General features: G+C 44.4%; 1 protein-coding gene across 1 annotated transcript in view; it reads left to right on the top strand.

Annotated features, from left to right (window-relative positions):
• CFAP44 (cilia and flagella associated protein 44) overlaps positions 1-15,085 on the top strand; it is a 152,920-nt gene that overhangs the window by 67,095 nt on the left and 70,740 nt on the right. Inside the window, exons 20-24 of the mRNA XM_089654729.1 lie at positions 70-215; positions 2,214-2,493; positions 7,890-7,945; positions 8,659-8,821; positions 12,627-12,757. Coding sequence (XP_089510855.1) covers positions 70-215; positions 2,214-2,493; positions 7,890-7,945; positions 8,659-8,821; positions 12,627-12,757 — 776 coding nt within the window. The remainder of the gene's footprint in view (positions 1-69; positions 216-2,213; positions 2,494-7,889; positions 7,946-8,658; positions 8,822-12,626; positions 12,758-15,085) is intronic.

Raw genomic sequence — 15,085 nt, forward strand, 5'->3', positions numbered from 1 at the left:
GGAGCTTGATAACTAACCCTGACATGGTTTGTTAAGATGGAATAAATGTTTTCTTCCTTCTCTTTGCAGGATGGATATGACTCTGGGTTCCTCTATCTTTGTGAGTTCTCCAAAAGTGAAGATCAAAATGACCCTTCTACAAGGAAGGACGAGCCATTAAGTGCCTTGCCCATGGACAACACCAGCACCAACCCCATCCACAAGATTCATTTCAGGTGCAGACGGCCCTCAGGGAATGTGGGGAGCTCATTTATTCCACATCTTTTTAAAGGGACTCTATTATGGGGGGAAAATAGCTGAAGGTATTCCAGGGGTTATGACATTTCTGGGTAGTAAACCATAGTTCCCCCAGGGGCTGACTGACCATTTGGAAACTCGGGCACTGCCCGAGGCCCCGGGGTCAGTAGGGGGCCCCATGAGATGCCCCTGCTACCTTTTTCATAGGCTTTTTTGAGTTTGGGCAAGGACACAGGGGCCCCATGATCCCTTATTGCCCGGGGGCCCCATGAGTTGTCAGTCCGCCCCTGGTTCCCCCCTACTACACACATATCCTATGGTCCATCTCTATGATGGTAGCCTTCCTGGCCAGTAGGGATGTAGGAGGCAAGGTAGACGTGGCCAGGGTTCAGCACTGTCCGATTGAAGCTTTACCCATCAGAATGGCTCTGCTTTGCCATAGAAGATGCTTTTTTTTTAAATTTTCCCATGACAGGGTCTTTTTAAGATCGGATTGGTTCAGTTCATAAAGGCATAACATGCATCGTATTTTCATAACCATGCATTACAATCAAAGGTGGTTTCAATTAATTTCTGGACACAATACATCTACCAAACGTGTTTTTTTTGCGCACGTCTACAGGCGTATTTTCTAGAGTGGTGGGGGAGGGGAGGAAAGGTGAGTTTGTATTACTGGGGAAGTGGTGAGGGGTTCCTGGCATAGGCAAAGCACAGTTTTTTCTATTCTTACAGCACAAGAGGTTTCACGGCACAGTCATGTGACAAACAAGCTTTCCCACCTCTCCTTACCCCGAAATCAGTGTGAAAATCCTATATACCAATACTGTTGTGCTGTATCCTTCAGTAATCATCAAAAATTAAAGTGATCTCTACTACTCAAAACCTCAATAAAAAGTTACAAGCACCACTTTTGTGAGAAAAAAAAAAAATGTGAAAGTCTCATTAAATCCACCCATAAGACATATTATTTGGAATGCCACCAGTGAATCCCTCCACCACGTCACACACAGTATCTTGGGCGGAGCCTGTGCTGACGTCATCACGCATGCTGGAGCCGGTACTAGCAAGTGCTGCATACTGATTTGATATACTCATACTGGATATGTTGTAAATAGATGTACTGTTTTTTTCAGCAATAAACCAAGTGTTTTTACACTATTGGAGGATGTCATCTGTTTCTATTGCTGGGCTGTTATTATTGGAGCGTAAGAGATATACAGTTGACTCTCCTGCCGGTGTGCCCTGTGGATCCCTATGCTGAATGATCCATTACTACAAGGTCCACGCACCTCTGAGCTTTCACAGACCACCTTCAATTTGGGATCTTTTGTTCTGGTAAGAGGCTGTGTGTGAAATGGTGGAGGCTCCAATAATTAAAACAGCCCAGGAATAGAAACAGATGACGTGTCCTAATAGTGTAAAACTGCTTGGTTTATTGTCTATTTACAATATATCCAGTATAATGTGCATATCAAATCAGTGTACAGCACCGCTAGTACCGGCTCCAGCATGCGCGGTGACGTCAGCACAGGCTCCGCCCAAGAGGTTGTGTGTGACGTGGTGGAGGGATTCACCGGTGGCATTCCAAGATATCTCACGGATATATTTAATATGGAGGTAATGGATGAATGATTTATACTTTTTGTCACAAGTGGTAACTTTTTATTGAGGTTTTGTGTAGTAGGGATCACTTTTATATTTTTGATTACTGAAGGATACAACAGTGTTAGTAAATATGAATTAGAACACTTGTTTCGGTTGTTTATTAGATTTTTTTTTTGCACTGTGTGCAGATTTCTCTTTTTATATATTGTGAAAATTCTGCTAATTCTTGCTGCAGGAGATTAAATATTAACCAGGTTAAAAGAAAATGTTGTGGACTTCCTGACTTTTCCATGTTTACTGGATAGTATTAGCAGTTTACTGGTGGATGTCTGTCATTCTCTAATCTTGGCTCTGCTTTAATACCTCTATAGCTCCAACAAGAAGCTGCTGTTCTGTGGGATGAAGGATGGGGCAGTTCGTGTTTACCCTCTCCAGCCCAATGACCCCTTACTCACCTCCATTGGCAGTTATTGGTCCCTTGGGGTCCATGACAACCAATATGGCAGCATGCAAGCCATCAGCAGCAGCTATGACGACCAATACCTGGTAACCTGTGGAGCCGACGGCAACATCTTTGCCTTCAGCATTCTTTCAATGGAGGATATTGAGCGAGACCTGAAAGTCAAGAAAGCGAAAGTTCCATCTCCGAGGGTATGTCGAGTTAGACCTCATCCTTTCCACAATTTCCCTGCCATATTCCTTCTAAACTATTCCTACTAGCGCCCCCTTTTAGAATATTACTGCAACTGCCCTCCCCTAGCCAGTAAGTATATTCCCAGATCATTGTACCTCCACTTTCCACCTCATACTGACCTTTCCTGACCTTACCACACTCTTTGTAAGATGCTGTGGCTACTGAACTTTGCCAGTTGTAGGTCTACATGCAAGCCAATCAATCTAAAATGTCTCCCACCCTTACCCAAGGTTCTCTACTACTTGGCCCCCCACACTCTAGAGAATGCCTCTCTTACTTACTTTTCCCTAAGGTAATCCCTGTTACCCACACCCCACATGCACTAGCATGACCTCCCCTCTTACCTATGCCTAAGGTAAGTTTCATGCTACTTGCACGCACACTCTCTAGAATGACCTCCCCTCTTACCTATACCTAGGGTAAGTTTCATGCTACTTGCACCCACACTCTCTAGAATGACCTCCCCTCTTACCTATACCTAGGGTAAGTTTCATGCTACTTGCACCCGCACTCAATGTAATGACCTCCCCTCTTACCTATACCTAGGGTAAGTTTCATGCTACTTGCACCCGCACTCAATATAATGACCTCCCCTCTTACCTATACCTAGGGTAAGTTTCATGCTACTTGCACCCACACTCTCTAGAATGATCTCCCCTCTTACCTATACTTAAGGTATGTTTCATGCTACTTGCACCCACACTCTCTAGAATGACCTCCCCTCTTACCTATACCTAGGGTAAGTTTCATGCTACTTGCACCCGCACTCAATATAATGACCTCCCCTCTTACCTATACATAGGGTAAGTTTCATGCTACTTGCACCCACACTCTCTAGAATGATCTCCCCTCTTACCTATGCCTAAGGTAAGTTTCATGCTACTTGCACCCACACTTTCTAGAATGACCTCCACTCTTACCTATACCTAAGGTAAGTTTCATGCTACTTGCACCCACACTTTCTAGAATGACCTCCACTCTTACCTATACCTAAGGAAAGTTTCATGCTACTTGCACCCACACTCTCTAGAATGACCTCCACTCTTACCTATACCTAAGGAAAGTTTCATGCTACTTGCACCCACACTCTCTGGAATGACCTCCCCTCTTACCTATACCTAGGATAAGTTTCATGCTACTTGCACCCACACTCTCTAGAATGACCTCTACTCTTACCTATACCTAAGGTAAGTTTCATGCTACTTGCACCCACACTCTCTAGAATGTTCCCCACCCATACCTTTTCCTTAGGTATGTTCCTTGTTGGAGGGGCATTCTCTAACACCAGTCCAATGGGATGCTCAGCTCCACTTCCCCATTTCCCGTGTCAATAATCCATGGCAACACAACCCGCTCCCTCTCCTATGTCCCCAGCACTAGCTTCACTGTTCCTGGACTCAATGACACACTCCCTTCTAAAAACCTGAATACATTTTGGTGTCTCCTTTTAAATCTCCATTGATGTACAACTCCAGACCCTAGATGAAATTCTCCTCCTCACCCAGCAATTTGGAGGTTTTCCTGAGCAGGTAATCTGGCTCCTTTCCCTTTAAATAGGCGAACAGTCACTAGTAGGGGGATAATCTGGTTTCCCACCAGAGTGCTCCTTCCCCTATCCGCTCAGGGGGGTGCAGGTGTACTCACTCAGATCCTCCCCTGTACTTCTGGTGCTACCAGCCTATCAGCGGGGCTGCTCTGTCAGTGCCATACAGGTGGGCTCACTCCGTGGGCCAGTGAGTTCCAAGGTTTCCTCCTTTCCAGTTCAAGGCTTGCAGGAAGGCCCCATCCCACTAGGCCTCCTGGCAGCCTCCTTCCTCACAGCCTCACATCTTCCTCTCTCCTTCACTTCACACTTCTACTGAGCAGGCTCCAACACTTTTAAGGGAGTCCCAGCCCCTTGCCAAGCCTTCTGTTGGGGATTAGCTGAGGTCCCTCAAGAGTGCAGCCAGCAACTCTCAGATCCACCTACTGCCTTCCTTCAAAAGCCTCAGAGCAGGGGGAAATTCCAGAAGCGCTGGCCTGCAGAGCCTCTCAGCCCTGACCACAATTTGATCCCTCTGTCTATGACACGTGAGCTGCTACTTAGCTCCTGTCTAACCATTAGGCTCTAGCTCCCCCTAGATAAACTAGGAGGGTGCAACACTAGGACACTTCTTTGTCATTGTTTGTTATAACCCCAACTTTCCTCATTCTGGACTGAGCACACTTTTGTTAGTCACGTTTGGTCTTTACTTGTAGCATTGACCATAACCCGAACACTATGTAAGAGCACCTCGGTGGACACTGAAGTCTACCTAAATCTCTCTGGATAATTTGGAGAGATCATTGGTGAAATCTCATACAGACCAGTCTTGTGAGTTTGTACAGTGTCCATTTTATTCCCTGGTAAAGTTTTGAGCCCTGATGAAGGGGGAATGGTATGGCTCCCAAAACATGTTGGCTGTTTTATGTGATTACACTATGAACCATCAAAGCCATCTGAAAAATTTTCACCATTTGGTTTGCCACTCCTGTTGCATTCTTAGGCCCCATGTACACGGGACACTTCTGAACGATGGAAACTGACTGCTGGAAAACGTAGGTTAAAAAACGTCTGTTTAGCTGCGTTTGCATAATGCATTTATGCGCGTTTATGTGCGTTTGCGTTTAGAAGCGTTTTTTTACAGATAAGCACAGAAGAACCTCCCAAATGCCCAGAATGCACTGTAAAATGGTAAATTATTAACTATTTCAGACTGTTTCAGAGAAATACAGAGAGTAGAAGCAGAGACAGCAGAATGTGTTGAGATTCGCTTAGGTGTGAGTTGCTCATTAACATTTCTTTTGTTTCCAAGGGTGGGAAAGGTGTCTGGTGGAGGGAGTCATTAAGGTCACCTGGCAGGGGGTCTTCATGAGGAATTTGAGGTGTGAATGGTCATTAACATATCTTTTGTTTCTAAAGGCGGGAGAGGTCTGAGGTGTGAATGGTCATTCCAATGTGTGATGTGCTTGGTAGGAACATCCTGTGTTCAGTGTTTTGTCCATCTTCATGCATTTTTCATGATGAGAAAAGGCTCTGGATAGCATCGGGAACTTTAAGAGTTAACTTTTTTTTAAAATGCAACTGCTTATAAACACGCATTGCCGCGTTTACAAGCTTTTTGCGTTTGAAACGCTGATAAAATCGACTGCTGAAACGCAAGTTTTCTGCATTCAAAAAAACGACTGTAAACTCAAATGCCTGTAAACGACTGTAAACGAAGATGTGCACATGGACACATAGGAAAACATTAGGGAGAGTTCAGGGGCTGCTGAAAAAAACGCTGAACAGCTCCTAAACGTGAGTTTATCAGCCGCAGTGTACTTATGCTTTGAATAGTTACAGTTGTGTTCAAAATAATAGCAGTGTGTTGAAAAAAGTGAATAAAGCTCAAATTCCTTCTAATAGCTTTTATTTCCATCCACACAAATGCATTGGGAACACGACACATTCTATTCCAAATCACAACATGAAGAAAAATACATCAAATTTGTGTTGTTCCTTTAAAAAAATTGAAGAAAAGTGAATATTAGACGGTTCAAAAAAATGGCCGTGTTTGTATTCTTCTTTACAAACTCAAACATTCACTATATAAACTGAGAAATGTTTGAAGATTTTGCTTTCCTTTGAATGACTTCATGAATATTTGGTTGTAGTCGCACTGTTTCTGAGAACTGCTGTACATCTGTGTTGCATGGAGTCACCCAACTTCTGGCCCCTGTGATCAGGTATTCCAGCCCAGGATGATTGGACCACATTCCACAGTTCTTCTCTATTTCTTGGTTTTGCCTCAGAAACAGCATTTTTGATGTCACCCCACAAGTTTTCTATTGGATGAAGATCCGGGGATTGGGCTGGTCACTCCATAATGTCCATCTTGTTGGTCTGGAACCAAGATGTTGCACGTTTACTGGTGTGTTTGGGGTCGTTGTCTTGTTGGAACCCCCATTTCAAGGGCATTTCCTCTTCAGCATAAGGCAGCATGACCTCTTCAAGTATTCTGATGGATTCAAACTGATCCATGATCCCTGGTATGCGATAAATAGGCCCAACACCGTAGTATGAGAAACATCCCCATATCATGATGCTTGCACCACCATGCTTCACTGTCTTCACAGTGTACTGTGGCTTGAATTCAGTGTTTGGGGGTCGTCTGACAAACTGTCTCCGCCCACTAGACCCAAAAAGAACAATCTTACTTTCATCAGTCCACAAAATGTTGGGCCATTTCTCTTTAGGCCAGTCAATGTGCTCTTTGGCAGATTGTAACCTCTTCAGCACACGTCTTTTTCCCAACAGTGGGACTTTGCGGGGACTTCTTGCAGATAGCTTGGCTTCACATCGGCGTCTTCTAATTGTAACAGTCCTCACAGGGAACGTCACACCTTCTTTCATCTTCCTGGAGCTGATTGTTGGCTGAGTCCGCCCCATTTTGGCTATTCTTCCATCCATTCCAATGGTAGTTTTTCGCTTTCTTCCACGTCTTTCAGGTTTTGGTTGCCATTTTAAAGCATTTGCGATCATTTTAGCTGAGCAGTCGATCATTTTCTGCACTTCTTTATATGTTTTCCCCTCTCCAATCAACTTTTTAATCAAGGTACGCTGTTCTTCTGAACAATGTCTGGAACGACCCATTTTCCTCAGAATTTCAGAGAGAAATGCACTGTAACCAGCATGTACAACATTTGCTGCCTTCCTTCCTTAAATAAGGGCAATAATTGCCACCTGTTTTTCAAAGAATGAATGACCTCACTAATAGAACTCCACACGGCTATTATATTGAACACGCTCCTTTCAATGAGTGATTCAATGACACAGAATCAGCAGCATGCATGTCATGACTGTTGGGTCTGTTGGATTTCTATGACTCTACTACACCTGCTAGGAAATTATTTGCCATGTAGAAATATCATTTCCACCAAAAACAGTGATTGATCCAGTTAGTGATGTCTGACTGCTATTATTTTGAACACAACTGTACATATGGCGCACACAGAGTCAACATGAACAATGGTGCAGCCACAGTGTACTGTAGCCGTAGCGTGTCCTCATCAACCAATATGGCTAGGTGACACCAGGACAAGTAGATATGACCGCACGTAGGGAAGCAATGAAGTACACAGAGCACACCTCTCCTAGTGGAACTTGTCACATACCACATACTAGTGGATTACTTAATCTGTATATTTTTCTTTTCAACTGACCTCACTTTGGGTGTTCCCACCAGCCTTCCCCATTGTTCTATATGCTGCTTGTCTGCGTCATGTCCGCATGCTACAGGTATAGCAAATACTTGTCAGGAAGACTTGTAACTCCATCTCTATTATCTTCCAGGATAGTCGGGAGGGGGAAAAACATGCCGAGGATATTGAGGATCCTAACGCTTACAGGTAAACTTGACGTTTTAATGATTCATGGCGGAATGAGGTACATATTTATTCTTTATTTTAAAAAACAGCTTTTGTTGTTTCTAGATATGCCGGGTCACTGATCTTTTCATTTCAAATGCGATGTGAATTTGGGCTTTACGTTTTGACAATGGTTGGGGAATGGTTTGAAGCACCGTTATACCTAGTACACGTGGTGAGAAAATTGGACGAAAAATACCGCTTTTCGAGCGATCGTCTGATAATCTGATCATTCATACACAGCTTTTGAGAGACGGTCATGACAGTTAATGCCAAATTATCTGAAGGGACAAGCACAAACATTTTTGTTGTACAAAAACAGAACGATCGGTTTTCGTTTGATCAGTAGAGTATTCGTCTGTAAATAATCAAGTGACCTACATGGAAGAAAATTATATTTGAAATATATTTAAAAAATATTCTTCCCAAATATATTGACATATTTTTGAAATGCTACAATTTTGGCCGTATTCAATATATCTATATCTATCCATCCATCTATCTGTCTGTCTGTCTACACTGCATGTTAAAATGCGTTTTTATATTTTAAAACATATATATTTGTCCACGGGCCCTCAGGCAGTACCAGAGTCAGTCCGCCCCTGCATATACCTACATATCGCCAAGACTGATGGGTCACCACAACGTGAATTTGAAGGACTACATCTCATGTGACCCCTCTATTTCTTCTCCAGCATTGAGAATGCCGCACAGAAGCGCCAGTATGATCTTCTCATGAAAGAAGCTGAGGAGAAGAAGGCCAGGAAGCGTCAAGAGCTGGTCCAGATGAGAAAAGAGTTCCAGGCACTTCTGAGAAAGAATGCTGAGCTGCCAAAACACATGCAACTGGGAAGAGCAGTAAGTATCTCTGAGGCAGTACACCATAATGCCAGCTACTCTAAGGCCTCATGTACACTGCTGCTCCATGTGAGTTTAGGAGCTTTTGCCATTTTTTTGCCATAGCCTCTGGATTTGAATCAATAAAAGCCAATGTGTCCATAACAAACACAGATTTCCCAGCATACTTGCCAACCTGCAAAAAAACCCCAAATTGCCCTGTCCAAGAATTCTTGTTACCATCGGAGGGTTTTGTTTGCACACATTTACATACATATGCATAAGTCGCAGTGGCCACGTCAAGGCACCCTTTGTGCTGCAGTCCTGACTCTATCATTTTCAGTCTCCCAAGTTGGAGTATGTATTGAAGTGGATGGATGGTGGGCAGGTTTGCCTGGAGGGAGCCCATTCCTACTTAAAGGCATATGGGACACACTGGACACCCAGCGAGAGCAAAATGGCAGCTGAAGGCATCCAGTGTGTCCCAGCATCCAAGTCAACCAACTGTACAAAGAAGTGGCCACCATCCCAACTAATGACCAGCCTTTGCAGTAAGGAGCGCATGGAAGGGGAGCGCACATCTCTAACAAACTGTATGTAGCCGTGAGCCAATCTATATCCCACACTATACCGCCCAACTACACCCTATGGATTTCCCCCAGTATTTACCCTAATAGAGAACGGCAACCAGACTGATACGAGGCATGGAGGAGCTCAGCTATGAGGAGAGATTACAGGGACTGAATTTATTGTCTACTGAGGAGAGGAAATTAAGGAGGGATATGATCACCATGTATAATACATAGGGGGGATATGATCTCCATGTATAATACATAAGGGGGATATGATCTCCATGTATAATACATAAGGGAGGATATGATCTCCATGTATAATACATAAGGGGGGATATGATCTCCATGTATAATACATAAGGGGGGATATGATCTCCATGTATAATACATAAGGGGGGATATGATCTCCATGTATAATACATAAGGGGGGATATGATCTCCATGTATAATACATAGGGGGGATATGATCACCATGTATAATACATAAGGGGGGATATGATCTCCATGTATAATACATAAGGGGGGATATGATCTCCATGTATAATACATAAGGGGGGTATGATCTCCATGTATAATACATAAGAGGGGATATGATCTCCATGTATAATACATAAGGGGGGATATGATCTCCATGTATAATACATAGGGGGGATATGATCTCCATGTATAATACATAAGGGGGATATGATCTCCATGTATAATACATAAGGGAGGATATGATCTCCATGTATAATACATAAGGGGGGATATGATCTCCATGTATAATACATAAGGGGGGATATGATCTCCATGTATAATACATAAGGGGGGATATGATCTCCATGTATAATACATAAGGGGGGATATGATCTCCATGTATAATACATAAGGGGGGATATGATCTCCATGTATAATACATAAGGGGGGTATGATCTCCATGTATAATACATAAGGGGGGTATGATCTCCATGTATAATACATAAAGGGGGATATGATCTCCATGTATAATACATAAGGGGGGATATGATCTCCATGTATAATACATAAGGGGGGATATGATCTCCATGTATAATACATAAGGGGGATATGATCTCCATGTATAATACATAAGGGGGGATATGATCTCCATGTATAATACATAAGGGAGGATATGATCTCCATGTATAATACATAAGGGGGGATATGATCTCCATGTATAATACATAAGGGGGATATGATCTCCATGTATAATACATAAGGGGGGATATGATCTCCATGTATAATACATAAGGGGGGGATATGATCTCCATGTATAATACATAAGGGGGAAATGATCTCCATGTATAATACATAAGGGGGGATATGATCTCCATGTATAATACATAAGGGGGGATATGATCTCCATGTATAATACATAAGGGGGGATATGATCTCCATGTGTAATACATAAGGGGGGATATGATCTCCATGTATAATACATAAGGGGGGATATGATCTCCATGTATAATACATAAGGGGGGGATATGATCTCCATGTATAATACATAAGGGGGGATATGATCTTCATGTATAATACATAAGGGGGGATATGATCTCCATGTATAATACATAAGGGGGGATATGATCTCCATGTATAATACATAAGGGGGATATGATCACCATGTATAATACATAAGGGGGATATGATCACCATGTATAATACATAAGGGGGGGGGATATGATCACCATGTATAATACATAAGGGGGGGGATATGATCACCATGTATAATACATAAGGGGGGATATGATCTCCATGTATAATACATAAGGGGGATATGATCTCCATGTATAATACATAAGGGGGGGATATGATCTCCATGTATAATACATAAGGGGGGGGATATGATCTCCATGTATAATACATCAGTGGTTCATATAGTGAACTCGGTGTAGTTATTCCCCCTGAGGTCATCACAGAGGACAAGGGGGAGCTCTTTACGTCTGGAGGAAAAGAAATGTAATCTCCAAACACGGAAAGGGTTCTTCACAGTGAGAGCAGTGAGAATGTGGAATAGACTCCCTCAAGAGTTGGTTGTGGCCAGCTCAGTGGATTGCTGTAGGAAAGTCCTGGATTCTTTCTTGGATACACAGAATATAACTGGATATAACATTTATAGGGAAAGTTGATCCCGGGAATATCCAATTGCCTCTCGGGGGATCAGGAAGGAATTTTTTCCCCTGCAGGAGCAAATTGGATCATACTTTGCTGGGTTTTTGCCTTCCTCTGGATCAGCTGTGGGTGTAGGATTATAACTTGTTTTGTTTTTTTTAATGGTTGACTTTTTTTAGCCAGACTAACTATGTAACTGTGTAGTCATCAGATCAACATAATTAAAACCGTCACATGTTGAACGCACTCTGGAAGCCCTAACCATGGGGTATCCGAAGATACATGTGGGCGCCTCTATGTGTCTGCTTGTCACCTCTGCCAGCAATGTGACAGTTTTAAAATTCTCACAGGTTTTACTTTAAAGTTCAATAAAAACAGAGGTTGCACACCTTTGAAAATGTACATAAAAGGCACCAAGAAAGTCTTATTATTTTATTATTTCAGGTACTTATATAGCACCATCAATGTACGCAGCGCTTTACATATATATTGTACATTCACATCAGTCCCCGCCCCCAAGGAGCGTACAATCTAAGGTCCCTAACCCTCAAGGGGCGTACAATCTAAGGTCCCTAACCCTCAAGGGGCGTACAATCTAAGGTCCCTAACCCTCAAGGGGTGTACAATCTAAGGTCCCTAACCCTCAAGGGACGTACAATCTAAGGTCCCTAACCCTCAAGGGGCGTACAATCTAAGGTCCCTAACCCTCAAGGGGAGTACAATCTAAGGTCCCTAACCCTCAAGGGGAGTACAATCTAAGGTCCCTAACCCTCAAGGGGCGTACAATCTAAGGTCCCTAACCCTCAAGGGGCGTACAATCTAAGGTCCCTAACCCTCAAGGGGTGTACAGTCTAAGGTCTGTAACTCACATTCATACATACACATACTAGGGCCAATTTAGACTGGATCTAGTTAACCTCCCAGCATGTCTTTGGAGTGTGGGAGGAAACCGGAGTACCCTGAGGAAACCCATGCAGGCACAGGGAGAACATGCAAACTCCAGGCAGGTGGTGCTGTGGTTGGGATTTGAACCGACGACCCGAGTACTGCCAGGTGGAAGTGCTAACCATTTCTCGATGCGTTATTGAGATGGGGCAGACATTTCGCTTCCTGAATGGATGCACAATCCACGTTTCTAATTTTTTTAGGAGTTTGAGATGGATCACAGAATCCGCGAAGAGATGGAGCGGCAAAAGTCAGAAAGCGTGCGCACCGCACTAAAGGAGCTAGCATGGGAGCAAGAGAAGCACAACATTGGACTAAAGAAACTGCAAGCCCAGTAAGTAAAGCATGCTTGTTATACTCCCTGTGGAACCTAAGAGGTTAATCCTCTGCATCGTGTAAATAAGCTGTTTGATCCTGTCTTCTCTGATCCTCCCTTTCCCCTATTGTCCATAATCCATCTGCTGATAGCCAGAGCTCTAGGAATCACTCTGCACATGCTCAGTTTAGTGTGTATTGCAAGAGGGTTTTTTTTTGGGGGGGGATACATGTGATCAGCACAGGGCCAATCAATGCTGTCTAGACAGAGGGTCAGGGGTTATGCAGCCTCATAGGACAGTCAGAGCAGAATGAAAACTCCTCTTACAAGCTTTAACCGGTGCTTTTCTGGACAATGAACCAGCATCATCACCTGTGTGGATGTGTATGGATCATTTTTTTTTAAAAAAGGATATTGTTTAGTGTTACTAAACCCCAACAGTACAATCAGTCTGTAGATGCAGGAAAGCGTGCTTGTTATACTCACTGTGGGACCTAAGGGGTTAATCCTCTGCATTGTGTAAAAAGGCTGTTTGATCCTGTCTTCTCTGATCCTCCCATTCTACTGTCCCCAATCCATCCAGAGCCTTTGGGGCAAGCTGCACATGCTCAGTTCAGTGTGTATTTCTAGAGTGTTTTTTTTTTCTTCGGAGAGTGCATGTGATCAGCACAGGGCCAATCAGCACTCTCCAGACAGAGGTCAGGGGTCCTGCAGCCTTATAGGGGAGAATGAAAACTCCTCCTACAAGCTGTAACCAGTGCTCAGCTGGACACTGATAGAAGTCACAAGACTGCCATATACTGCTGATGAGAAAAGGGATTTAGCAGTTTATATTAACAAAAATAATTGTATTTCCATGTTGTGTGTACTGTAGGAAACCAGATATAGTGGATGCAGGGTCCGGGGAGACCAGATATAGTGAATGCGGGGTCCGGGGAGAGCGGATATAGTGAATGCAGGGTCCGGGGAGACCGGATATAGTGAATGCAGGGTCCGGGGAGACCGGATATAGTGAATGCGGGGTCCGGGGAGACGGATATAGTGAATGCGGGGTCCGGGGAGAGCGGATATAGTGAATGCAGGGTCCGGGGAGACCAGATATAGTGAATGCGGGGTCCGGGGAGAGCGGATATAGTGAATGCAGGGTCCGGGGAGACGGATATAGTGAATGCGGGGTCCGGGGAGAGCGGATATAGGGAATGCAGGGTCCGGGGAGAGCGGATATAGTGAATGCGGGGTCCGGGGAGACCGGATATAGTGAATGCGGGGTCCGGGGAGACCAGATATAGTGAATGCGGGGTCCGGGGAGACCGGATATAGTGAATGCGGGGTGCGGGGAGAGCGGATATAGTGAATGCGGGGTCCGGGGAGAGCGAATATAGTGAATGCAGGGTCCGGGGAGAGCGAATATAGTGAATGCAGGGTCCGGGGAGAGCGAATATAGTGAATGCAGGGTCCAGGGAGATCACATATAGTGAATGCAGCGTTTGGGGAGAGCGGATATAGTAAATGCAGGGTCCGGGGAGACCAGATATAGGGAATGCAGGGTCCGGGGAGAGCGAATATAGTGAATGCAGGGTCTGGGGAGACTGGATATAGTGAATGCAGGGTCCGGGGAGACCGGATATAGTGAATGCGGGGTCCGGGGAGAGCGGATATAGTGAATGCGTTGTCCGGGGAGAGCGGATATAGTGAATGCGGGGTCCGGGGAGAGCGGATATAGTGAATGCGGGGTCCGGGGAGAGCGGATATAGTGAATGCGTTGTCCGGGGAGACCGGATATAGTGAATGCAGGGTCCGGGGAGAGCGGATATAGTGAATGCGTTGTCCGGGGAGAGCGGATATAGTGAATGCAGGGTCCGGGGAGAGCGGATATAGTGAATGCAGGGTCCGGGGAGAGCGGATATAGTGAATGCGGGGTACGGGGAGACCGGATATAGTGAATGCGGGGTCCGGGGAGAGCAGATATAGTGAATGCGGGGTCCGGGGAGAGCGGATATAGTGAATACCGGGTCCTGGGTTTAGTAACACTTTAACCTGCTCTTGCTCTGCAAAGGCAGATGTTTTCTAAAGACTTTTATAGATTTTGTTTTACATGACATTAGTGATGGATGGGCCTGGGGGGAGAGTGCTGCATGTGGTGGCCATTCAGGAGGTAGAAGGGTTGAGTGCCTTGGAGGGGACCAAGTGAGCAGTTTTTTCTCATGGGTCAATACCTATCCCTAGTATTATGTAGGCCCTTCTTCTAGTAAAATGTCCTATCATTTAGGAGAGGAAGCTGGGGGGCACCATGTCAGCATGAGGTACATTCTGGGCATTATGTGAGAACTCATGGTGACAGCAAAG

This window comes from Staurois parvus, unplaced genomic scaffold (genome assembly GCF_062004578.1).
Source record: "Staurois parvus isolate SC_StPar_1 unplaced genomic scaffold, SC_StPar_1.0 ptg000794l, whole genome shotgun sequence".
Classification (NCBI taxonomy): Eukaryota; Metazoa; Chordata; class Amphibia; order Anura; family Ranidae; genus Staurois; species Staurois parvus.